Source organism: Cricetulus griseus, chromosome 5 (genome assembly GCF_003668045.3).
Source record: "Cricetulus griseus strain 17A/GY chromosome 5, alternate assembly CriGri-PICRH-1.0, whole genome shotgun sequence".
Taxonomy (NCBI): domain Eukaryota; kingdom Metazoa; phylum Chordata; class Mammalia; order Rodentia; family Cricetidae; genus Cricetulus; species Cricetulus griseus.
In genome coordinates this window covers 104,597,120-104,623,556 of record NC_048598.1, presented here as the reverse complement: position 1 = coordinate 104,623,556, position 26,437 = coordinate 104,597,120, and the positions used below count along the sequence as shown (strand labels likewise).

General features: G+C 40.6%; 1 protein-coding gene across 1 annotated transcript in view; it reads left to right on the top strand.

Annotated features, from left to right (window-relative positions):
* Positions 1–813: 813 nt before the first annotated feature.
* The window catches only part of LOC100751495 (cation channel sperm-associated protein subunit beta-like), a 131,031-nt gene continuing 105,407 nt past the window's right edge, over positions 814–26,437 (top strand). Inside the window, 1 exon segment of the mRNA XM_027419549.1 lies at positions 814–892. Coding sequence (XP_027275350.1) covers positions 814–892 — 79 coding nt within the window.

Genomic DNA, 26,437 nt, shown 5'->3' with positions numbered 1-26,437 from the left:
GACATTTTCAATTCTAGCATCTTTCAATGGCCTCATTCTCCAAATAGGGTCTCATTCTAAGACTAAGGATGAATCTGTTTATGGATGACTCAGTCTATAAGAGCCTTCCACAGGTCAAGAGATGCATCACAGGGGAAAACACATTGCACTGACATTAGGAGAGTCACCGTTTAAACTGGCCTGTTATTGCTACTTCCTCACATCTGTTGGTTGGAAACATAACTCTGAGAAAAGCCCTGGATAAAGAGAACCCGAGACTTCATTTCTTACTATGCTTAGCAAGAATGTGCAAGGTAGTTTGGGTTCATGTAGATGACCTCAAAATCTATATAGTCAAAATATTGTCAAAATAGAAAAAAAAAGATTGTCAGTTCTATCATCCTTAAAGCATTTATTTATCCATGTTCTTGATCTTATAGTTGCTCTGAGATCATGAATCTCGCTTCTCTTACTGTCATCTATATTGAATAAAATCCCAAGCCATAACCTCTCTGTCTTTCACAATGACTGTTCTTTTATATACTTCAAATACAATGTAGGAGATAAATTTAGGGTGTAGTCATGTGTGTGTCTATTTCAGGGTTTTGTTGGTTGTCCCATTGTCACTTGGGTACTGGAGATCAGACTCAGGGCTGTGTGCTTGCTATCCAGATACTCTACCTCCAGCTTTCTCATCTATGTTTGTCACATGATAAAAATTATTTTGAACTTGAAGATGTTTTCCCCACCTCTGTATAGTTGTTTTGATGTCTAAAAACTCAAAATAATATTTTCAGAGTAACTGAAGAGAAATTACTTTTTTTATTTCAGCAAATGGAGTCACCACTTATCTATGTTATGACTGTACTTTTGAAAGTGTTTGAATTTTCATCAGGAGTGATATACAATAAATGTAAGTATCAGATTGATTTCTTTCAAGGAGTTCTGATTTATAACCTTTCCTCATTTATAGTTTAAAAGTTGTCCTTTAAATTTTTCTTGACAGTGTATTTCCCATTGTTTTCATGTATTATCTATTTATTCTGGCCCTGGTATCTATTAACGTCATTGTAAACCAATTGTTACCAAGTTGTGTATGCAAACTTTTTAATAGCACTTTGTCACTTCCAAGTTATAGAATGTTTACATTAAAAGGAGATTATATATTGCAAATATTTTATTATTTCAACAGATATAAAATCTTTTCCTTGATCTATGAATTCTCAGGCTATCAAATTAAAAGGAGAATTTCTCGAAAGAAATATGCAGATAGAATTAGTTAACAAAACATTAGCAATAAAAAGATTTTTGTTAAAGAAAAATTCCACTTCCTTAGTCTACATATTTTAAGACCTTCCTGCATTCTAGAACACTTTCTAGATTACAGTGGTGTTTAATAAAGGGATATTTAGAAGAAATCAGACCTTCTATTCATAAATGCATTACAGAACGTGATGAGATATGGATTGTCCCAATTTTTGGATCTGAATATTGTAGTTGGGAATTTCTGACATAGGTATGGATATGAACCACCATTGGAGAGTCACAGAAGGAGAGATGTCAGAGAAAAGAGTGATTGTTTCTGGCTGTAGAAAAGCATTTTGCCAAGGCTAGCGTTACATAAAAGAGAACAGTCTGTCTAGCTGATTGAGTAGGTAAAATTAGTGCAAGCACATAAGAGAAAAAGTGCATTTCACAGACAGCGTCAGGACTCATGGTAAACAGTGGTTTGGAGGGAGCAACTGCAGAATCTGTGAGAGAAGGGGTGCATAATTCAGTCTGACATGAGAAGGGATACAATGAAACTGTTCTTCTTTCAAGACCGGAGCTGGTGCATGTCATAGAGGTGCTTGCATGTGAGGCAAAGAAGTATTGATTTCAAACTGCAGTCATCAGGAGACTATTTACACTGATATGCTCACATAGACAAATCTAAGATAACACTGAAACAATTAATGGTGTGCAAACAACATGGAGCATACAGTAAATTTATTCTTAGTTCTTGCTAAATCTAATGCTGTGTTTCCCTCCAATTCTGCTCTAATTTGGGTCTTCTCCAGGAGTGTTGTTTTTTTATACAATCCAATCCATTTCCAAGAAAGGGAAATGTGGGTTTGAGCTCTAATAGTTGGGACTGCAGTCACCAATGCCATGGAACAGTCCAAACACAGCTTTATCCCATAATAGAGGCTTTTTCTTCTCCTGTTTGGACAATGCTGTAAGAAGCCTGCATTCTGACTTTCCTCCTCTGTTAACGTTTCAAGTTCATTTCACTCTCTGGCATGAAGCTTCAAACCTTTATGCTTCTTACAGCAGATAGGGAGGGAGAAGACACAAAGTGCCCCAGGCCTTACTTAGCAGGCCCTGAGCTGACCACCACACAACTGCACCATCCAGAGCCAGCAGATGTAAAACTTACCCTTAGAGTTCCTGCAGAGAGCATGCTGAGCTAGGGAGTGTGGTCTCCTTCCTCCTGGCCACACAGGGCCTCCTATCCTGTGCCTGTAGAGCCAGAGACCAGGAACACCATAGGTCTCTTCCAGAGAACCCTAGGAACCCAAGCTCTCACAGCAGGCACAGGCCCTGTGGAGCCATGATCCTGGAACAACACTCTGGTTTGTCAATGTTGTCCCTCGATACCAGCAATCTCTGCTCTTGGCCTTCCAAACCCCTTAGACCCCCTGCTCTCCATGGCTGGGACTACGGAGAAGCCTCATCAAGTCCCTTGAGGACATCTCCAGATGTCCGCAGGTGTAGCATGGTGGAAAGAATGGCAGCCACCCGAAGGCCATGGTTAGGGCTCAGGGCCTCTGCAGCCCGAGGCAGCGAGATGTTCACAGGAACACTTGGACATTACTGGGAGTGGACCGCCCAGTTGAAGAGCCCTCAGACCCCGATGAACAGAGGCCTCTATGGTCCTGGAGGAAGCTGAGCTGTGCTCTGCATTCTAGAGGCTGGAGGAAGATCAGAGGACCGCGGGTCCTTCTTCCCCGGAGAGAAGCCTGGATGTAACATAGCATGTGGTCAGTCAGATATGCTGGCCAAGATTTACCAGTCACCGTAGAAGCCCTTGTATATAATATGAAAAAGCTGCTCTCAACTTCCCCCGCCCCCGGCCCTTTTAGAGACACCCTTGGATAAACCTGGACAGCGAGATGAACAGATTTCAGAAGCAGGGTAATGTAGAGGTAGACATCACATGTGCGTGTGCTCAGTCTTCTTTAAAAACATCGTAGATGTGTCTTCTAGAACTGCCTTGGAAATGGAATTGTTTAGGCCTCCTCTATAAAGACCCCAGGAGGGACACTAGTCCTTGTTTGTTCAATAGGTTAGAGGACCCAGCAGGAGGCATAATAGGTACAGAGGCAGATTGCTTGTGTGAAGAAGACCTCGTTTTTGTTGTTCTAACTTGTGTTGTGTATATATTTTATTCATTTCAACCCCCACCGTGTGTGTGTGTGTGTGTGTGTGTGTGTGTGTGTGTGTGTGTGTGTGTGTGTGTGCTTGACAATGTTAAGCACGTTTTGGAATTATCTTTCTTGCCTGACATATTCTATAAGTAGTATTTGTAAAACATCACATTATATAAATATGTTTCTGTTAGGATTCATTTGAAATATTGTTTGGGGAGGAATAGCCAAACCTCCTGAGTTGACCACATTGTGTTTGTGCCCTGGTACCCAGGAGAAGGAAATGCAGAGTTCTAAGCCATTGTGCTCCATGGGTGGAAAAGAAACCACTGTCCCCTGTTGTTTGGCTTTGCTGTGTACACAGTATACATAAAGGACTAAGGAGTCCCAATTACAGCATCTGGTCACTCTAGATGTTAAAGAGGTTGCAAGTGTATGACAAAGTAGAGGGAGTAGAACAAATCATTTTGTACTTTTTTGTGTTAAAGTTTTTTTTTTGCGTTAAAAAATTTAATTATTACTCTTGTTACATGTATGCCATTTACTGGACTGCTGTGTTTAACAATCCTTACTTGAAACATCTGGTCTATCTAGACATTTTGAAGTGCTCAATAAATGTTAAATATAGAAGTGGTAAAATATCACTTTGTAAATATCTTCTTGCTAAAACTCATGAAACTCTGTCTTTTAGGGGTAGAATCACTAACCTCTTGTGTTAGCAGTAGTGTCTGTACTTACTCGGTGTTCTGGAGGAAGTGCTGGGAGACATTGAGGTCACATACTGTGTGTTTATATTAGACCTTTTCAGACGCTATTTCTGTGTATTTGCATTTTGTTTTTCTGTGTGTATACTGTATATGATGAACAAATATGTCTAAAATTTTAGCTTCTTGTGTCCAGATGTTAAAGAAATTGTCAGTGTCTGATAAAGTAGTAAAATCAGCACATTGTATACACTGTTAAAATCTATAGGATAGATTGATTGTTTTGTAAATGATTTTTTATTTATTTTTTTATTTAATTTTTACAAATTATAATTTCACATATCAATCCCTTCTCCATCTCCCCCCTCCCCCCAATCTCCCAGCTATCAGTCTGGGGACCAAGAGTTCTCCCTTGTTCAGGTCAGCTGTTTTTGTGGGTTTTACCAGCCTGGTAAGGATCCCATTGCTCATCAGTCTTCCTTCTCTGCAACAGGATTTCACTTCAGTTCAAGGTTTAGTTGTGGGTGCCTGCTTCTACTTCCACTAGCTGCTGGATGATGGCTATCGGGTGGCATCAATCTCATTATCAGTCATCAATCTCATTATCAGGGGAGGACATTTAAGGTAGCCTCTCCTCTGTTGCTTAGATTGTTAGTTGGTGTCATCTTTGTAGCTCTCCAGACATTTCCCTAGTGCCTGATTTCTCTTTAAACCTATAATATCTCCCTCTATTATATTATCTCCTATCTTGCTCTCTTCTGTTCTTCCCCCAACTCAACCTCCTTGTCCCATCATGTCTTCCTCACCCCTCCTCTTCTCCCCTTCTCATTCTCCTAGTTCCCTCTCCCCCTTCCCCCATGCTCCCAATTAGCTCAGGAGATCCTGTCCCTTTCCCCTTCTCCAGGGGACCATGTATGTCTCTCTTAGGGTCCTCCTTGTTTACTAACTTCTCTGGCAGTGTGGATTGTAGGCTGGTAATTCTTTGCTCTATGTCTTAAATCCACATATTAGTGACTACATACCATGTTTGTCTTATTGTGACTGGGTTAACTCACTCAGAATGGTTTATTCGAATTCCATCCATTTGCCTGTGAATTTCAAGATTCCATTGTTTTTTTTTTCCCACTGAGTAGTACTCCATTGTGTAAATGTACCACATTTTCTCAATCCATTCTTCAGTTGAGGGGCATCTAGGTTGTTTCCAGGTTCTGGCTATTACAAATAATGCTGCTATGAACGTAGTTGAACAGATGTCCTTGTTGTATGAATGTGCTTCTTTTGGGTATATGCCTAAGAGTTGTATTGCTGGACCTTGTGGTAGACTGATTCCCATTTTCCTGAGGAATCGCCATGCTGATTTCCAAAGTGGCTGTACAAGTTGGCACTCCCATCAGCTGTGAAGGGGTGTTCCCCTTTCTCCACATCTTCTCCAGCATAAACTGTCTTTGGTGTTATTGATTTTAGCCATTCTGACAGGTGTTAAGATGATATCTCAGAGTTGTTTTGATTTGTATTTCTCTGCTGGGTAAGGGTGTTGAACACTTTCTTATGTGCCTTTCAGCCATTTTAGATTCTTCTATTGAGAATTGTCTATTTAGTTCTGTACCCCACTTTTTAATTGGATTATTTGGTGTTTTGGAGAATAGCTTCTTGAGTGCTTTGTACATTTTGGAAATCAGCCCTCTGTCGGATGTGGGGTTGGCGAATATCTTTTCCCATTCTATGGACTGTCGTTTTGTCTTGTTGAATGTGTCCTGTGCTTTACAGAAGCTTCTCAGTTTCAGGAGGTCCCATTTATTAATTGTTGATCTCAGTATCTGTGCTTCTGGTGTAATATTCAGGAAGCAGTCTCCTGTACCAATTCATTCAAGGGTACTTCCCACTTTCTTTTCTAAGAAGGTCAGTATAGCTGGATTAATGTTGAGGTCTTTGATCTGTTTACACTTAAGTTTTGTGCATGGCTATAGATATGGATATATCTGCAGTCTTCTATATGTCAGCATCGAGTTATGCCAGCACCATTTGTTGAAGATGGTTTCTTTCCTCCATTGTATAAATTTAGCTTCTTTGTCAAAAATCACGTGTTCATAGGAGTGTGGGTTAATATCAGGGTTTTCAACTCGATTCCTTTGGTCTATCTGTCTAGTTTTGTACCAATACTAAGCTGTTTTTAGGAGTATAGCTCTATAATAGAGCTTAAATCAAGGTGATGCCTCCAGAAGTTCTTTTACTGTACAGGGTTGTTTTGGCTATCCTGAATCTTTTGTTTTTCCATATAAAGTTGAATTTTTTTCAAGGTCTCTGAAGAATTTTGCTGGGATTTTGATGGGGACTGCATTGAATCTGTAGATTGCCTTTGGCAAGATTGCCATTTTTACTATGTTGATCCTACCTATCCAAGAACATGGGGGATCCTTCCATTTTAGTCTTCTTTAACTTCTTTCTTCAAAGACTCAAAATTCTTATGATACAGGTCTTTCATTTTTTGGTTAGCATTACCCCAACATATTTTATATTGTTTGTGGCAATTGTAAAGGATGATGTTTCTCTTATTTCTTTCTCAGCACATTTATCATCTAGATATAGTAGGGCTACTGATTTTTTTTTTTAGTTAATCTTGTATCCTGCCACTTTGAAGGTGTCTGTCAGCTGTAGGAGTTCTGTGGTAGAGTTCTCAGGTCACTTAGGTAGACTACCATATCGTCTACAAATAGTGAAAGCTTAACTTCTTCCTTTTCATTTGTATCCCCTTGATCTCCTTTTGTTGTCTTATTGCTCTAGCTAGAACTTCAAGGACAAAATTGAAGAGATATGGAGAGAGTTGACAGCCTTTTCTTGTTCCTGATTTTAGAGGAATCATTTTGAGTTTCTCTCCGTTTAGTTTGATGTTGGCTGTTGGTTTACTGTATTCTGTTTTTATTAAGTTCATGTATGTTCCTGTTATTCCTGATCTCTCCAGGACCTTTATCATGAAGGGGTGTTGAATTTTGTCAAAGGCTTTTTCAGCATCTAGTGAGATGATCATGTGGTTTTTCTTCTTCAGGTGGTTTATATGGTGGATTACATTGATAGATTTTCGAATGTTGAACCAACCCTGCATCGGGGGATGAAACATACTTGGTCATGGTGGATGATTTTTCTGATATGTTCTTGGATTCGGTTTGCCAGTATTTTATTGAGTATTTTTGCATCAATGTTCATGAGTGATATTGGTCTGTAGTTCTCTTTCTTAGTTGTGTCTTTGTGTGGCTTGGGTACCAAGGTAATTGTAGCTTCGTTAAAAAAGTTTGGCAATGAACCTTCTGCTTCTATTGTGTGGAACAATTTGAGGAGTATTGGTATTAACTCTTCTCTGAATTTCTGGTAGAATTCTGCACTGAAGCCATCTGGTCTGGGGATTTTTTGGTTGGTTGGGAGACTATTGATGACTGCTTCTATTTCCTTAGAGGTTATAGGGCTGTTTAAGTTCCTTGTCTGTTCTTGATTCAATTTTGTTAAGTGATATCTGTCCAGAAAATTGTCCATTTCCTTTAAATCTTCAAATTTTGTGGAGTACAGGTTTTCAAAGTATGGCCTGAAGATTCTCTGGATTTCCTCAGAGTCCATTGTTATGTTCCCCTTTTCATTTCTTATTTTGTTAATTTGCATGTTCTCCCTCTGCCTTTTGGTTAGTTTGGATAAAGGATTGTCTATCTTGTTGATTTTCTCAAAGAACCAACTCTTTGTTACATTGATTCTTTGAATTGTTTTCTTTGTTTCAACTTTATTGAATTCTGCCCTCAGTTTCATTATTTTCTGGGATGAATTTGCTTCCATTTGTTCTAGAGCTTTCAGCTGTGATGTCAACTCTCTGGTGTGACTATTCTCTAGTTTCTTCATGTGAGCACTTAGAGCTATGAACTTTCCTCTTAGTTCTGCTTTCAAAATGTCCCATAAGTTTGTATATGTTGTGTCTTCATTTTCATTGAATTCTAGGAAGTCTTTAATTTTTTTCTTTATTTCTTTGTTGACTCTGGAGTGGTACAATTGTGCGTTGTTCAATTTCCATGAGTTGGTAGGTTTTCTGCAATTTGTGTTGTTGAATTCTAAGTTTAAAGTATGGTGGTCTGATAAGACACAGGGGAATATTCCAATTTTTTTGTACCTGTTGAGTTTTACTATGTTGCTGAGTATGTGGTTGATTTTAGAGAAGGTTCCATGTGATGCTGAAGAGAGGGTGTATTCTTTTGTGTTTGGATGGAATGTTCTGTAGATGTCTGTTAATCCCAATTGGGTCATAACTTCTGTTAGTTCCTTTGTCTCTTTGTTAAGTTTCTGTCTGGTGGTCCTGTTCAGTGGTGAGAGTGGGATATTGATGTCTCCCATTACAACTGTGTGAGGTCTTATTTGTGATTTGGGTTTTAATCATGTTTCTTTTATGAAAGTTGGTGCCTTTGTATTTAGGGCATAGATGTTTAGAATTGAGACTTCTTCCTGATGGATTTTTTCCTGTGATGTGTATGAAATGACCTTCTTCTTTTCTTTTGATTGATTTTAGTTTGAAATCTAATTTGTTAGATACTAGGATAGCTATCCCAGCTTGTTTCTTGGGTTCATTTGATTGGAATATCTTATCCCAACCCTTTACTCTGAGGTAATGTCTGTCTTTGAATTTGAATTTTCTCGTATGCAGCAGAAGGATGATTCTGTCTTCATAGCCACTCTGTTAGCCTGCGTCTTTTTATAGGTGAGTTAAGACCATTAATATTGAGGGAAATTATGGATCATTGAGTGCTTATTCTTGTTTTTTTTATTTGTTGTTGTTAGTGATATTGTATGTGGATTTACCCTGCTTTTTCTTTTGGGTTTTGGTAAAGTGGGATTATCTATTGCCTATGTTTTTATGAGTGTAGTTAATTTCCTTAGGTTGGAGTTTTCCTTCCAGTACTTTCTGTATGGCTGGATTAGTGGTTACATATTGCTTAAATCTGGTTTTGTCATGGAATATCTTGTTTTCTCCATTTATAGTGATTGAAAGCTTTGCTGGGAAGAGTAGTCTGGGCTGGCATCCGTGTTCTCTTAGAGTTGGTAGAATATCTATCCAGGTCCTTCTGGCTTTCAGAGTTTCCATGGAGAAGTCTGGTGTAATTCTGATAGGTTTGCCTTATATGTTACTTGGCCTTTTTCCTTTGCTGCTCTTAATATTCTTTCTTTATTCTGTATGTTTGGTGTTTTAATTATTATGTGACGAGGGTACTTTCTTTTGTGGTCCACTCTATTTGATGTTCTGCAGGCTTCTTGTACTTTCATTGGCATGTCTTTCTTTAGGTTGAGAATGTTTTCTTCTATGATTTTGTTGAATATGTTTCCTGCACCTTTGAGTTGGGTTTCACCTTCTTCTATACCTATTATCCTTAGGTGTGGTCTGTAGGGATGATCACCCTGACCATGCCTCCTGGGGCTGGCTACAGGTACACCTGGCCATGCTCCCTAGGGCGTGTACAGGATAAGATGAGTGTAGCTTAAGAGTCGGGGGACACTACTGGGAAAGCTCTCTTCTCGCTGTTGTTTCGACTTGCTCCGCTTTCTTGCCGGTTGGTTAGGTGCACTGTAAGTAAGGCACATTTCCCCAATAAACATCCCCATACCCTATCTGCTTATGTATTGGTGAATCGCCACTTATACCTGGTCGTCAGGCGTGGGATATTGCAAGCCTAGGCCCCGTTGGGGATTGCTTAAGGGTCCCACTAGGACAGTGGACTAGCCCGTGGGAAAGCCAGTTTTCTCCTCCGCAGGTGCCCCCAGCTCTGCAGCTGGCCAGCTAGCTGCAACTGCAGCTCCCGTGCTCCATCCTCTGTGGCTGTGAGCCGGAAAGAAGCATGTTCCTGTCACAAGCACGCAAGCGTGTTCCCACTGCTGCCACTGCTTGGCCTCTCAGAGAACAGCCGGCATAGAAGGGAGAGTCCCAATCTCCTCAAAGGCTTCCCCATGGCAGTAAAAACTGCCATCATCTCTGGCACTCTCCAGCAGCTGCAGCCCCTAGCAATGCCAGTGCCCCAGCGCATGACAGCAGTCCATCCCTCGCCCAGAAGTCCCCTACCTTCCATCCTGCAGCCTGTGCTCAGCTGCGTTCCTGCTGAGGAGCCACCGCTGTGCCCTGAGCCGCCTTGAAGCTATCTGCCTGACCTCAGTCCTACCTCTGCCATCCTGCCTGACCCGCTGCTGCCACAAGCTGCGGGGATACCAGAGTTCCAGCCAAAGCGTGAATTAAACCGCCACGACCGAGCGCAATTACTGCTGGGTACCTTTTGTGGTTCCTTCCTAATACCTGATCACAAAAGCCTGCCCATCTCTCACCAGCTCTTAACTCAGAGCTCATAGTGTTTTTCAGAATTGAGTAGCTGAACACCTCCGCCACCTGCTGGTCAAAGACAGTTACTGTGCCTGGACTATAAACCAACAGGGACAGGTAAAAATGACAGACAGCCTGTCTTCACAACCCATTGGTAATATTCTTTATTCTTATGTAAATTCAATGTTTGAAGAGAGTCTCGATTGGCAAAATTCATGTCTGTAAGCCGTATTAGAAGTCACGGTTTTGGCACAAGTAATTTTTCTAGCCAGAAGCCTCAGGAACAGGGAGGGACAGAGACAATTTCACAACCTGTTTGCAGGAAATAAAATAAAAGCTTAACGTACAGAGGTACTGGATAACAGATTGGGTCGTGTCACATTATTGCAGCAGGTGGAACAGATTTATGGAAAGTTAGATGACAAACTTTGTTCTATGTCCAATACACGAGAGACACAGTAGTCTGTTACCCAAGATGAGATGCAGTGTATTTATGATAAGATAAACAGAGAGATGCTCCATGTCTGAAGCATTAGAGGCTAGGCTGTCTGAGGACCGTGATGAACTAAAGAATATCTGTAGCCAACTAGAAACTCAGATAGGCTCTGTGTCCCAGAATTTAATGCAAAGATGGAAAATACCCAGAATAGGCTTGACGAATTGGATAATGCCATTCAATCGATTGCTGAGGCATGTACTGCAACAGGTCACAAGCTTGAGTCTAGATTCTAACGTTTGGAAGGCAATTTACAGAACAAGGTTGACAAATTAGACAAGGCCATCCAGCTGATTGCCAAGGTATTGACTACAACAGTTCACAAACTCGAGTCTAGGCGCCAATATTTGGAAGGCAATGTCCATGCCATTCAGAGGCTGTCTAAGGAGGAGCATATTAAAGAGCTAGAAACACATGTAGATGGACAAACAAAGAAATTTATTGATTCTCTAATGTGCTTGGAATCTTTTATGATGCATGAACTTGAAAATTTTCTTGAGGATAATATAGCTAGGCTGAAAGATCACTCGAATGCCTCAGAGACAGAATCACTCCAATCCAAGGCACCCACTCCACCCAAGAATCATGACAACTCTCCTAAGGTTGTTACTCGTACACCATTAGTGTTCCCAGCAACCATGATAGAGAAGCCACCTTCTAAAAAACAAGCTCAGGGACAGATGGCTTATGAATGGCAGTCCATATAGCTAAAGGATCTTAAGTATATTAAGGAATCGGTTGTCTCACATGGTCTCCATAGCCTGTACATAAAACAGCTGTTACATTCATGGGCAACCTTTAATAGGGTGACACACATGGCCTGGAAACGATTGGTGGCACCTGTACTTGAGAATTCATGCCAAATCCAATGGAGGGCTTTGTGGAGGGAGAAGGTGAAGCTCCTTGAGCATCAAGGCATAAAGGAGGGTTATGAAATGAAGCCCCCTTAGATAAGATTCTTGGTGAGGGGCTAACCCACGGGCTCAGGCTGAATATGATGACCATATATTGTCCCTATACAGGAAAGCGGTCTTAAATGCCTGGGATAAGGTTCGTGAGCCAGGAGAACAAGTAGAAGCTTATACCAGGATAGAAAAGGGACCTATAGAACAGTTCCAGGACTTCTTAAAAGGTTAACTAGGGCAGCAGAATTACAAGTAACAGATCCAGAAACAAGACAATCAATCATATGTACAATAGCTTATGAACATGCAAATCCAACATGCAAAAGAATACTTTTGCCTTTAAAGATCAGATCAGCTCTGCTAGAAGAACCGGTTTTGCATGTAGCCAACCTTGACTATAATGTACAAGATACAGGAGCTTGTGTAAGAGAGGCAATCTCTAAAGGCTTAAAAAGGCAACAGGAGATTAAAAGTTCTAGAGGTAATGACTCGGGGGCTTGGGAAGGAGAAGCACCCTACAGAGGTCAACATAGGTATCAAGAGGCCAGAGGTTATCACTACTATGAACCAGAACCTTGGGTAGGAAGAGCCTTCCCCAGGAGACCAAGAAGCTGCCAGAGTCCTAGATGTTTCAGCTGTGGAAGAATGGGACATATTAAGGGAAATTGTAGACAAGGGAATTCTAACCATGCCTCATATGAAAAGGCACCATCTTCTGGATTATGTAGAAGATTCGGCAAGGGCAGACACTGGACCAATGAATGTAGAACGACCAAGGACATGCGAGAAAACCTGTTAAGGCTGGGAAACTCTGAGGGGGGACTCAAGAAGTCCCCCAAATCGAGAAAGGTCCATTTGTTCCCAGTAGCAGTGGAAGACAATATCTCACAGGACAAATTGATAGTTCTTTGTCTATTGTGAAAAATGGTACTGCTCTAGATGGTAGTTTGCTAGCAATGAAGAATCAAATATGACTGGACAAGATGAGAAACACATATTTTGGAAGACCTCTATCAATAATAAAAGTCCCCATTTGAAGGTAAGAATTAATAATAAGGTTATTAATGGGATCTAGATAACTGACACAGACGTAATTATTATTACACAAAAGTCCTGGCCTCAGAGATGACCTCTTAGAGAGGCAAATGTACAATATTTAGGAATTGGAATTTCATGTAGAGTTCGGCAGAGTGTTCACTTGGTGGCCTGCATTGGACCGGAAGGACAGAAAGGGAGACTGAAACCATACGTGGCAGATACAGCTATAAATTTCTGGGGTCATGACCTCTTACAGCAATGGAATACTCAGATTAATATTACTCCAGTATCAGATATGAATTATGTATAATCTTTAGATGATAGAAAAAATCTGGTATGATGCTATGGAAAATGGCTACCAACCATCCAGGCTGTCCAGAAACTAAGTTCAAATGATAGACCTTTAGAGGAACCAAAGGCCCTACCATTAAAATGACATACAGATGAGTCTGGGTAGGACAATGGCCTATGACCTCTGAGAAGCTAGAGGCTTTAGAAAGAGTAGTTCAGGAACAGCTAGATGCTGGACATATAGAAGAATCTACCAGCCCTTGGAATTCTCCTGTATTTGTTATTAAAAAGAAGTCAGGGAAATGGAGAATGCTTACAGACCTGAGAGCTATCAATAAAATCATTCAACCTATGGGCTCTCTTGATATCTAAAGGTTGGTCCATCATAGCGATTGATCTGAAAGACTGTTTCTTTACTATACCATTACAGAAAAATGATAGAGAAAAATTTGGATTTACTGTACCAACTCTTAATAATTCACAGCCAGTTAGGCGATATCAGTGGAGGGTTTTGCCAGATAGAATGCTAAATTGTCCTACTTTGTGTCAGCAGTTTATACAGCAACCTTTGGAAATATTTTGAATTTGGGTGGAATGTTCTAAAGATGTCTGTTAAGTCCAATTGCGCCATAACTTCTATTAGTTCTTTTGTTTCTTTGTTAAGTTTCTGTCTGGTGTTTCTGTCCAGTGGTGAGAGTGGGTTGTTGAAATCTCCCACTATAATATAAGTGTGTGCAGTTTTATGTGTGATTTGAGTTTTAGTAATGTTTCTTTTACAAACGTGGATGCCTTTGTATTTGGGGCATAAATGTTCAGAATTGAGACTTCATCCTGGTGGATTTCTCCTGTGATGAGTAGGAAATGACCTTCTTCATCTCTTTTGACTGATTTTAGTTTAAAGTCCAATTTGTTGGATATTAGGATTGCTATCCCTGCTTGTTTCTTGGGTCCATTTGATTGGAAGATCTTTCCCCAACCTTTAATTCTTAGGTATCATCTGTCTTTGAAGTTGAGGTGAGTTTCTTGTATGCAGCAGAAGGAAGGATTCTGTCTTCTTATTCATTCTGCTAATCTGTGTCTTATTATAGGGGAGTTAAGACCATTAATGTTGATGATATTAGTGACCACTGATTATTGTTCATTTTTGTTTTTTTTTGAATCGGTGATGGTGGTGAGATTATGTGTGGGATTCTGTCCCTTTTTCCTTTTGGCTGTTGGTAAGTTGGGATTATCTATTGCCTATGTTTTTCTGGTTGTAGTTAACTTCCTTGGGTTGCAGTTTTCCTTCCAGTACTTTCTGTAGGGCTGGATTGGTTGATATGTATTGTTTGAATCTGGTTTTGTCATGGAATATCTTGTTTTCTCCATCTATAATGATTGAAAGCTTTGCTGGGTATAGTAGTTTGGGCTGGCATCCATGGTCTCTTAGTGTAGGTAGAATATCTATCCAGGACCTTCTGGCTTTCAGAGTTTCCATGGAAAAGTCAGGTGTGATTCTGATAGGTTTGCCTTTATAGGTTACTTGACCTTTTTCCTTTGCTGCTCTTAATATTTTCTATTTGTTGTGTATGTTTGGTGTTTTGATTATTATGTGGTGAGGAGACCTTTTTTTTGGTTCAGTCTATTTAGTGTTCTGTAGGCTTCTTGTATTTTCATTGGCATGTCTTTCTTTAGGTTGGGAAAGTTTTCTTCTATGATTGTGTTGGATATGTTTTCTGCGCCTTTGAGTTGGATTTCTTCACCTTCTTCTATACCTATTATTCTTAGGTTTGGTCTTTTCATGGTATCCCATATTTCCTGGATATTTTGTGATAGGGATTTCTTGGACTTAAGATTTTCTTTGGTTGATGAATCTATTTCTGCTAGTGTGTCTTCAACTCCCGAGATTCTCTCTTCCATCTCTTGTATTCTGTTGGTTATGCTTACATCTGTAGTTCCTGATCGTTTACCCAGCTTTTCTATTTCCAGCATTCCCTTAGATTGTGCTTTCTTTATTGTCTCTATTTCAGTTTTTAGGTCTTGAACTGTTTCCTTGAGAGTTTTGTTGATATCTTGTATTTTTTGGTTTGTTTTTTCTTCCATTTCTTTAAGGGATTTTCTCATGTCCTCTTTGAGGTCCTCTATCATTTTTCATGAAGATGCTTTTAAGGTCATTCTCTTCTGGTTCATCTGCATGGTGATGTTCAGGTCTTGCTGGTGTATGGTTCCTACTCTCCGGTGGTGTCATATTGGGTTTTCTGTTGTTGGATGTGCTTTTACCTTGTCCTCTTCTCATCCTTTCTTCTGGTGGGTGTAGCAAGAATTTCTTGCTCTCCTGGTGGGTGTGGGACCAACGTTCTCTTCTGGTAGATGCAAACAGATCCAATACTCTGATGTCGGTCCTCTTCTCGTGGGTGGAGTTGTCACTGTTACCCGGGCGTCGGCAGTGTTCGGGTGTGCCGGGTCCCGCCGGGCTGGCAGTTGGAGGCAGAGCTGTCACCGGTCCTCAGTGTGTCGAATCCCGCTGCTGAACTCAGTCCGGCACACCGGTCACCGGTCACTTGTGTCAGATGACTCTGAGCAGCGACGACCAACACTAAACTTTCTTAATGCCAATGAGAAAGGACAAACAGCTTCAGAAAGACACTGGACTACAGAAAATACTGCTGAACTGGATCAGCCGGTATACCTCAAAGATGTACTAACCTCTGTATGGAAACCAGGACATGTGTTACGTTGGGAAAGGGTTTTGCATTTGTTTCCATGGGAGAAGAAAAACTTTGGATACCATCAAAGTTGATTAAGATTTGAGTTGAAAAGGAAAGACCTCTTGCTGAGGAGAAATGACAGGTTTTCTACCAAGGTATATTTCATAAACTGTATAGAAACCTCACAAAGGAAAGGGAAGTGTTTTGTTTTTCTGTTCACAGGAAAACTCATTTCCAGAAGTCAAAGGACACTACATGGGTAAAAGAGGAGGTAACTGCAGCCATCAAACAAAAGAAAAATGGTCATTGGACAATTTCCACTATGCCTATTTCTTTGTCTCCTAATCACCATTCAATTAACTCGATGCTGGATTTAGAGGTGGATTTGGCTTTCCTCCTCTAAAATCCAAGCATGTTGTTTAACTAAACTTTAGAGTTTTTGTATTATATCAAGAAGCCAATTGATGTAATACAGAATAAGAGAAAAGTTGGGGACTGTCTTTGTCTTTTCTTGGCTCTTTCTCTCAAGGTGTACACCCTCTCCTAATTGTTATTCTCCTATGGTTGCCTTTCCCATTATGCATACATACATGCCTTTAATCCTAGGTTGAAGCAGGTGGAACTCAGGAGCGTCAGGCCTGCCAGAGCTACATAGACTTTGTCTCAAAACAGTAAGAAAATGTGCAGAATGCACTAGTGTGGTGGCTCAGCAGGTAAAGGTGCTTGCCACCAAGCCAGTGACCTGAGTTTGATCTCCAGCATCCACATGATAAAAAGAGAAAACTGATTCACAAATTGTCTTTTAGCCTCCATACAAATACAGTGTCATGCATGTGTCCACATGTATACTCTAATTCATACATGTAAAGAATGCACTGCATGGTAAAAATAGAGGATTTACAACACCTTTTCAGGATTGTTATTTCATAGGAATGGTCATACTGGAGAATGGAATGGCTAAGCTTTGCGTCTGAACAGATACTGCTACTCGCTGGTGGAGGTGGCTGGAGGAAAGAATAGTAGAGTAAGGTACCGTGCCTGTTGGTTGGTTCCCTGTTGTCTAGCCACTGTTCCCATGTGTGTTTCAGTTAATGTTGCCAAGTATGTGAGGATAAGTTCCAGTGCCCAAAGGATGCTAGAGGTAGCACAATAATCACAATAACTGTCCTGCTAATCGTTTGGAAGGGCTGTCTTCTGGGGGTAGCCTTTGTATTAATTACCCCTGGAATCATCCTGAAGTTGAGCAGAGCAGAGGACAGATGAGGGAAGGGCTTTCTGCTAGGACCACCACATCCAGAAGACATTTTCAAATGCACCCAGGAGTGCTTTTCTGGGGAGGTAATTGTGTTTATGGTGCACAAAGTTCATTCCACAACATCTGAATTTATACATGTCCTAATGAAGAGCATATGGGTAAAAGTATAGCTTCATAGGTTGACAGAATACATTCCTCTTAAACATAGAACAGCTAAGCCGTGCCTACACCTTATGAGTTAATTCATGTTGCTAGGCCGGCTGTGGATGGGCAGAGGGAGGCTCGCAGGGCAAGAACTGCAGAGCTCTGCTATGCTGAGACTGACATCCTGGGAAGCCCTGCCATCGGTGCATCTGCAGTGCATCCATAGGGTTACATTTCTTGAGCAGGAACACACTTTCCTCATATTTTACTATATACATCTGATGAAAAACTTAGTAACACCATACTAAGTGCATTCTGTGTTTCCTTGTGAGCTGAACATTGAGGGAATTGAGAATTTTAATTGTAACCTTGCCAGTACCTCTATCTAGAGGCCTGCTTCCTTCTTTGTATTCTATGAAATTTTTATTGCCAAGGAAGATCAGATAACAGTTTTGTCTGATAGACTGAGACAGTGTTGTGCATTCTTGGTTATCAAAATATTCATGTAATGGAGTTTTTAGTTGGTGAATATTCACAATGTGGGGAAAAGCATGGTACATACTGTACATCTCAGTTACCTAAGTGTATGTGCATTTGTTGACATGTACACAGAAGGACAGGTCAAGTTGAGCTGCTTGTGACTGGGTGACTGCTCTTCTCTTTTTGTGATTTGTTTCCTGTAATGCACATAAAAGCTTCTTTTAAAAGCTTAAAAACTTGTATTTCTTTTTTTTATTTCTTCCTTGACCCAGGAATGGTGCACTTAAGCAGTATTCAATTTCCATGAGTTTGTAGGGTTTCTTCAATTTGTGTTGTTGTTGAATTCTGACTTTAAACCATGGTGATCCAATAGGATACAGGGGGTTATTCCAATTTTTTGTACCTATTGAGGTTTGCTATGTTGCCAAGTATGTGGTCGACTTTAGAGAAGGTTCCATGTGGCACTGAGAAGGTATATTCTTTTGTGTTTGGATGGAATGTTCTATAGATGTCTGTTAATCCCAATTGATCATAACTTCTGTTAGTTCCTTTGTTTCTTTGTTAAGTTTCTGTCTGGTGGTCCTGTCCAGAGGTTGATGTCTCCCAGTAAGTGTCATTTTATGTGTGATTTGAGTTTTAGTAATGTTTCTTTTGCGAATATGGTTGCCTTCATATTTGCAGCATAGATGTTCAGGATTGAGACTTCATCTTGATGGATTTTTCCTGTGATGAAAATGAAAGGACTTTCTTCATCTCTTTTGATTGATTTTGGTTTGAAGTCTAATTTGTCAGATATTAGGATTGCTACACCAGCTTGTTTTTTAGGTCCATTTGATTGAAAAATCTTTTCCCAACCCTTAACTCTGAGGTACTATCTGTCTTTGAAGTTGAGGTATGTTTCTTGTATGCAACAGAAGGATAAATTCTGTCTCTGTATCCTGATATCTGCTAGCCTGTGTCTTTTTATAAGCAAGTTAGGACCATTAATGTTGAGGGATATTAATGACCACTGATTATTAATTCTTGTTTGTTTTGGATTTGTTGTTGTTGTTGGTATTGTGTGTGGATTTTCCCTTTTTTCTTTAGGCTATTTGTTAAGTGGGATTATCTATTGCCTGTATTTTTGTGAGTGAAGTTAACTTCCTTGGGTTGGAGTTTTCCTTCCAGAACTTTCTGTAGGGCTGCAGTAGTAGATATGTATTGTTTAAATATGGTTTTTGTCATGGAATATCTTGTTTTCTCCATCAATAGTGATTGAAAGCTTTGCTGAGTATAGTAGTCTGGGCTGGCATCCTTGGTCTCTTAGTGTTTGTAGAATATCTATCCAGGACCTTCTGGCTTTCAGAGTTTCCATGGAGAGTCTGGTGTAATTCTGATAGATTTGCCTTTATATGTTACTTGGCCATTTTCCTTTGCTGCTCTTAATATTCTTTCTTTATTCTGTATTTTTGGTGTTTTGATTATTAAGTGGTGAGTGGTGGTTTTTTGTGGTCCATTCTATTTGGTGTTCTGTAAGCTTCTTGTACTTTCTTTAGCTTGTCTTTGGGAAAGTTTTCTTCTGTGATTTTGTTGAATATGTTTTCTGCCCCTTAATTTAAGGTGAGTTTCTTCACCTTCTTCTATACATAATTTTTTAAGTTTGGCCTTTACACTGTATCCCATATTTCCTGGATGTTTTGTGTTAGGGATCTGTTGGACTTAAGATTTTCTTTGGTCGATGAATCTATTTCTCCTAGTGTATCTTCGACACCTGGGATTCTCTTTTCCATCTCTTGTATTGTGTTGGTTATGCTTGCATCTGTAGTTTTTGACTGTTTTCTCATCTTTTCTATTTCCAGAATTCCCTCAGACTGTGTTGTTTTTATTGTGTCTATTTCAGCTTTCAAGCTTTGCACTCTATAAATTGTATCCTTCATTTGTTTGGTTGTTTTTTCTTGGCTTTCCTTGTTTTCTTTAAGAGATTCATTTATTTCTTGCAAGTTTTGCTTTTGCCTCCATTTCTTTAATATTTTTGTTTGTTTTTTCTTCCATTTCTTTTCTCATTAATTCTTTGAAGTTCTCTATCATCTTCATAAAGTTGTTTTTAGGGACGTTCTCTTCTGCTTCATTTGTGTTTAGATGTTCAGGTTTTTCTGGTGTGGAGTCCCTAGACTCTGGTGGCATCATATTGATCTTTCTGTTTGGGAATGTGTTCTTATACTGTCATCTTCCCATCCCTTTTTCCAGTGGGTGGTGGTGGGGTCTCTCCCTGTCCTGTTGGGTATGGGTCCAAGATTCTCTTCCAGTGGGTGCAAGCAGGTCCAATACTCCAATGGTTCTCCTCTTCCCGTAGGTGGAGGCGGGACTAGCACTACCAAGCTGTCAGACTCTGGATGGGTTGGTCCACAGGCATAGTGTCCCCTCCCTCCCCTTAGGCACACAGTGCCCAGACCTCAGGATGCTCTGAGCAAGACACCTGCAGGCAGGCTGCAAACAGTCCCATGCTCACTTCCTCCAGTGGGTGGTGGCAGACTGTGGATGGGCTGGTCCACTGGGATCCCCTCTGCAAATTTCCTAGGCCTCAGGATGCTCCCAGCAGGGAACCCAAAGGCAGCCAAGACAGACTCAGGCTTACCTCCTCCCATGGGTGGAGGTGGGACTAGCACCTCCAAACTGGCAGACTCTGGATGAGGTGGTTCTCCAGAATGAGTTCCCCCTGCACATAGTTCCCGGGCCTCAGGAGGCTCCAAGCGAGGCACCCATACGCTTTTTTTGTATGACTGTCCTATACTCATTTTTTTTCTCTCTTCACCATCTAAGCACATTTTAAAACATATTATATCTTTTGAGAAGGTTTCTGTGTCTCTACCTGTCCTTACTAAGTATCTGCAGTATTCTCTGATCACGTGAGAGAAATCTTAAACTGCTATGTCTGCCTGGTGTGGGTCAAATTAGTGTATGGTGATGGTGTCTGGCTCCAGCCTGCAGGAAGTCTCTGTACACAAAACCTTTTGTAAACACCATGGTCACTAGAAATCCCTGCCAAGAAGCTGATTTGACTCCATGTTTTGAACTTTTTTACCTTTCTCGGGTCTTATGTGGATATATGTGGCTCGATGTTGGACACCATATGTAGACAGATTTTTAGGGGGACACCGGCTCAAAAAAAATGACCTGGAGACTTATTAAATATGAAAGCTTAGCCTTAGCTGAGGCTTGTTCCTAACTAATTCTTATAAATTAAATTAAGCCATTTCCTTTAATCTGCATTCCTTTACATGGCTCAGTTTCCTTTCCTTTGTACTTCCCATCCTGCTTCCTCTCCATCTGCATGGAGACTCAGCATTTCTTCCTTCCAGGGCTCTCTCTGTTCACAGTCCCTGATATACCACCTGCCTCGCTACAGGACATTTATCTTTTAGTAAACCGTTCACAGTGACACATCTTCACATGGTAAAGAGAAATATTCCACAACAGGGCTCCTAAAATAACTGTCTTTCTTACAATGCCATGCCTTGTTCTCTCAGCCATATCAACCATGTTCTTTTCCTAAGCAGGAGTCCAAGCCTTGTTCCACACTGCAGGAGTACATGTTACATTTTCCACTGTACCCATTTCACCCTCTTTACTCCAAGGTAAGATGCAGGGATCCTCCTTCCAACCTCTTCCTGACACTAGCTCTCTATGAGAGAAAAACTCCCTCTCTAGACTGGTGTGGTGCTGTAAATGTACAATTCCAGCACTCAGTAGCTGAACACAGGAACATGGCAGTTATTTCAAGGGCATCCTGGGCTACATAGCAAGTTCAAGACCAGCCAGGACAAAATTATGAAATCCTGTCTCAAAGTGCCTAAAATTTCTCCACTTCAGTGTTTAATCATCTCATGCTCACAACAGGAGTGAGGAAATGAAGGGTCACAAACTGGTCTTTGTCACCTTCTGCAAACTTGACATCATGGTCCCACGCCCTGCACTGTAATTAATGCTTTAGACAGTCCATTCCTTTGTGAGTCCTGACAGTATGTCTTGAAGAAGAGAAAAAGTACAAGATCTGGATTTTCTCTAAACACAGTCACTTCAACATTATGATTCTGTTTCGGGTGGATGGTAAAGTAATTTAGACAGAATCTCATGCAGCCCAGGGTGATTTCTGACTGCTGATCCTCCTGCCTCCACTTCTTTTTTTTTTTTATTAGTTCAAATTAGGAACAAGCTTGTTTCACACCCTTCTCCCTCCTTTCCCCTCACCCACATCCTTCCTCCCCTCACCCCCGACCTCCCCCTCACCCCATCCATCTTCCACTCCCCAGGCAGGGTAGGGCCCTCAATGGGGCTCTGCAAATCCACCACATCATCCCGGGCTGGGCCTGGGCCCTTCCCCCTGTGTCCAGGGTAAGAGTGTATCCCTTCTCGTGGCATCGGCTCTCAAAGTCCCTTCTTACACCAGGGAAAAATACTAATCCACTACTAGGGGACTCCTGGATTGCAGAGGCCTCCTCATTGATATCATGTTCAGGGGTCTGGATCAGTCCTGTACTGGCCTCCCAGACAGCATCTGGGGTCGATGGGCTCCCCTTGCTCAGGCCAGCTGTTTCTGTGGGTTTCTCCAACCTGGTACCGACCCCTTCTATCTTTGCTCCTCCCTCTCTTCAACTAAGTTCCAGAGTTCAGTTCAGTGTATATCTGAGGATGTCTGCCTCTGCTTCCATCAGCCACTGGGTGAGGGCTCTAGGATGGCATAAAAAGTAGTCATCAATCTCATTTTAGGGGAAGGGCATTTAGGTTATCCTCTCCACCATTGCCTGGATTGTCAGTTCGTGTCATCCTTGTAGGTCTCTGGAAATCTCCCTAGTGCCAGATCGCTCCTGGGACCTATAATGGCTCCCTCTACTATGGTATCTCTCATCCTGCTCTCTCTCCTCTATTCATCCCCCAACTCAATATTTCTGCTCCTCCATTTCCTCTCCTCCACTCCTATTCTCCTGCTCTCAATCTGGTAGCTCCCTCTCCCCTACCCTCATGCTCCTAATTAGCTCAGGAGTTCCTGCCTCTTCCCATTACTGGGGTCCATACCTTTATCCCTTAGAGTCCTTCATGTTTCCTAGTTTCTTTGGTGAAGAGGATTATAGGCTGATAATCCTTGGCTCTATGTCTAAAATTCATATATGAGTGAGTACATACCATGTTGTCTTTTTATGACTGGGTTACCTCACTCAGGATGGTTTCTTCTAGTTCCATCCATTTGCTTTTGAATTTCAAGATTCCATTGCTTTTTTCTGCTGAGTAGTACTCCATTGTATAAATGTACCACATTTTCTCTATCCATTCTTCAGTTGAGGGGCATCTAGGTTGCTTCCAGGTTCTGGCTTTTACAAACAATGCTGCTATGAACATGGTTGAACATATGTCCTTGTTGTATGACTGTGCATTATTTGGGTATATGCCCAAGAGAGGAATTGCTGGATCTTGAGGTAGACTGATTCCCATTTTTCTGAGCAACCGCCATACTGATTTCCAAAGTGGTCTTACAAGTTTGCACTCCCACCAGCAATGGAGAGTGTTCCTTTTTCTCCACATCCTCTCCAGGATTGTCATTGGTATTTTTGATTTAAGCCATTCTGGCCAGTGTGAGGTGGTATCTCAGAGTTGTTTTGAGTTGCATTTCTCTGATGGCCAAGGATTTTGAGCACTTTCTTAAGTGTCTTTCAGCCATTTCAGATTCCTCTGTTGAGAATTCTATATTTTAATTTCATTGTTTGGTGTTTTGGTGACTAGCTTCTTGAGTTCCTTGTATATTTTGGAAATCAGCCCTGTGTCAGATGTGGGGTTGGTGAAGATCTTTTCCCATTCTGTGGGCTGTCGTTTTGTCTTACTGACTATGTCATTTGCCTTGTAGAAGCTTCTCAGTTTCAGGAGGTCCCATTTATTAATTGCAGACCTCAGTGTCTGTACTACTGGTGTAATGTTCAGGAAGCAGTCTCCTGTGTCAATTTGTTCAAGGGTATCTCCACCTTTCTCTTCTAGAAGATTCAGTGTGGCTGGATTTATGTTGAGATCTTTGATCCATTTGCACTTAAATTTTGTGCATGGTGACAGGTATGGATCTATCTGCAATCCTCTGCATATCCAAATCCAGTTGTGCCAGCACCATTTGTTGTCTTTTTTCCATCGTATAGATTTAGCATCTTTTTCAAAAATATGGTGTTTGAGGGTGTGTGGGTTAATATCAGGGTTTTCAATTTGATTCCATTGGTCTATCTGTCTATTTTTGTGCCAATACCAAGCTGTTTTCAGAACTATGGCTGTATAATAGAGCTTGAAGTCAGGGATGGTGATGCCTCCAGAAGATCCTTTATTTTACAGAGTTGTTTGGGCTATACTGGGTTTTTTGTTTCTCCATATAAAGTTTAGTATTGTTCTTTCAAGGTCAGTGAAGAACTGTGTTGGGATTTTGATGGGGATTGCGTTGAATCTGTAGATTACTTTTGGCAAGATTGCCATTTTTACTATGTTGATTCTACCTATCCAAGAGCATGGGAGATCTTTCCATTTTCTGGTATCTTCTTTAATTTCTTTCTTTAAAGTCTCAAAGTTCTTACTGTACAGGTCTTTCACTTTTTTGGTTGGTGTTACCCCAAGATATTTTATGTTGCTTGTGGATATTGTGAAGGGTGATGTTTCTCTGATTTCTTTCTCAATGCATTTATCATCTGTATATAGTAGGGCTACTGATTTTTTCAGTTAATTTTGTATCCTGCTACTTTGCTGAAGGTGTTTATCAGCTGTAGGAGTTCCCTGGCGGAGTTTTTCGGGTCACTCATGTAGACTATCATATCATCTGCAAATAGTGAAAGTTTGACTTCTTCCTTTCCTTCCTTTGATCCCCTTTTCTTGTCTTATTGCTCTAGCTAGAACTTCAAGTATAATATTGAAGAGATATTTAGAGAGTGGACAGCCTTGTCTTGTTCCTGATTTTAGAGGAAACGCTTTGAGTTTCTCTCCATTTAGTTTGATGTTGGCTATTGGTTTGGTGTATATTGCGTTTATCATGTTTAGATATGTTCCCTTTATTCCTGTTCTCTCCAAGATCTTTATGAAAGTATGTTGGATTTTGTCAAAGGCTTTTTCAGCGTCTAGTGAGATGATCATGTGGTTTTTCTTTTTCAGTTTGTTTATATGGTGGATTATTGATGGATTTTTGTATGTTGAACCACCCTTTCATCCCTGGGATGAAGCCTACTTGACCATGGTGAATGATTTTTCTGATGTGTTCTTGGATTCTATTCACCAATATTTTATTGAGTATTTTTGCATCTATGTTCATGAGGGATATTAGTCTGTAGTTCTCTTTCTTAGTTGTATCTTTGTGTGACTTTGGTATCAAAGTGATTGTAGCCTCGTAAAAAGAGTTTGGCAATGTCCCTTCTGCTTCTATTGTGTGGAACAATTTGAGGAGTACTGGTATTAGCTCTTGTTTGAATTTCTTGTAGAATTCTGCAGTGAAGCCATCTGGCCCTGGGCTTTTTTTGGTTAGAGGCTTTTGATGACTGCTTCTATTTCATTAGGGGTTATAGTTCGATTTAAACTGCTTATCTGTTCTTAGTTTAATTTTGGTAAGTGATATCTATCCAGAAAATTGTCCATTTCCTTTAGATTTTCGAATTTTGTCGAGTACAGGTTTTCAAAGTATGACCTGATGATTCTCTGGATTTCCTCAGTGTCTGTTGTTGTATCCCCCTTTTCATTTCTGATTTTGTTAATTATCATGCTCTCTCTCTGCCTTTTCGTTAGGTTGGATAGAGCTTTGTCTATCTTGCTGATCTTCTAAAAGAACCAACTCTTTGTTTCATTGATTCTTTGTAATGTTTTCCTAGTTTCTATTTTATTGATTTCAGCCCTCAGTTTGATTATTTCCTGGCGTCTATTCCTCCTTGGTGAGTTTGCTTCTTTTTGCTCTAAAGCTTTCAGTTGTTCTGTCAATTCTCTAGTGTGACTTTTCTCCAGTTTCTTCATGTGAGCACTTAGTGTTATAAACTTTCCTCTTAACACTGCTTTCAGAATGTCCCATAAGTTTGGGTATGTTGTGTCTACATTCTCATTAAATTCTAGGAAGCCTTTAATTTCTTTTTTTATTTTTCCTCAACCCAGGAATGGTGCAATTGGGTGTTATTCAATTTCCACGAATATGTAGGTTTTCTGCCATTTGTATTGCTCTTGAATTCTAACTTTAAAGCATGGTGATCTGATAAGATACAGGGGGTTATTTCAATTCTTTTGTAACTGTGGAGGTTTGCTTTGTTGCCAACTATGTGGTCAATTTTAGAGAAGGTTCCATGTGGCGCTGAGAAGAAGGTATATTCTTTCGTGTTTGGATGGAATGTTCTATAGATATCTGTTAAACCCAGTTGGGTCATAACTTCTGTCAGATCCTTTGTTTCTTTGTTAAGTTTCTGTCTGGTGGTCCTGTCTAGTGGTGAAAGGAGGGTGTTGAAGTCTCCTACTATAAGTGTGTGTGGCTTTGTGTGTGGCTTTATGTGTTGTTTGTGCTTTAGCAATGTTTCTTCTACAAACGTGACTGCCTTGGTATTTGGGGCATAGATGTTCAGGATTGAGACTTCATCTTGATGGTCTTTTCCTGTGATGAGTATGAAATGCCCTTCTTCATCTCCTTTGATTTATTTTAGTTTGAAGTCTAATTTGTTAGATATTAGGATTGCTTCACCAGCTTGTTTCTTGGG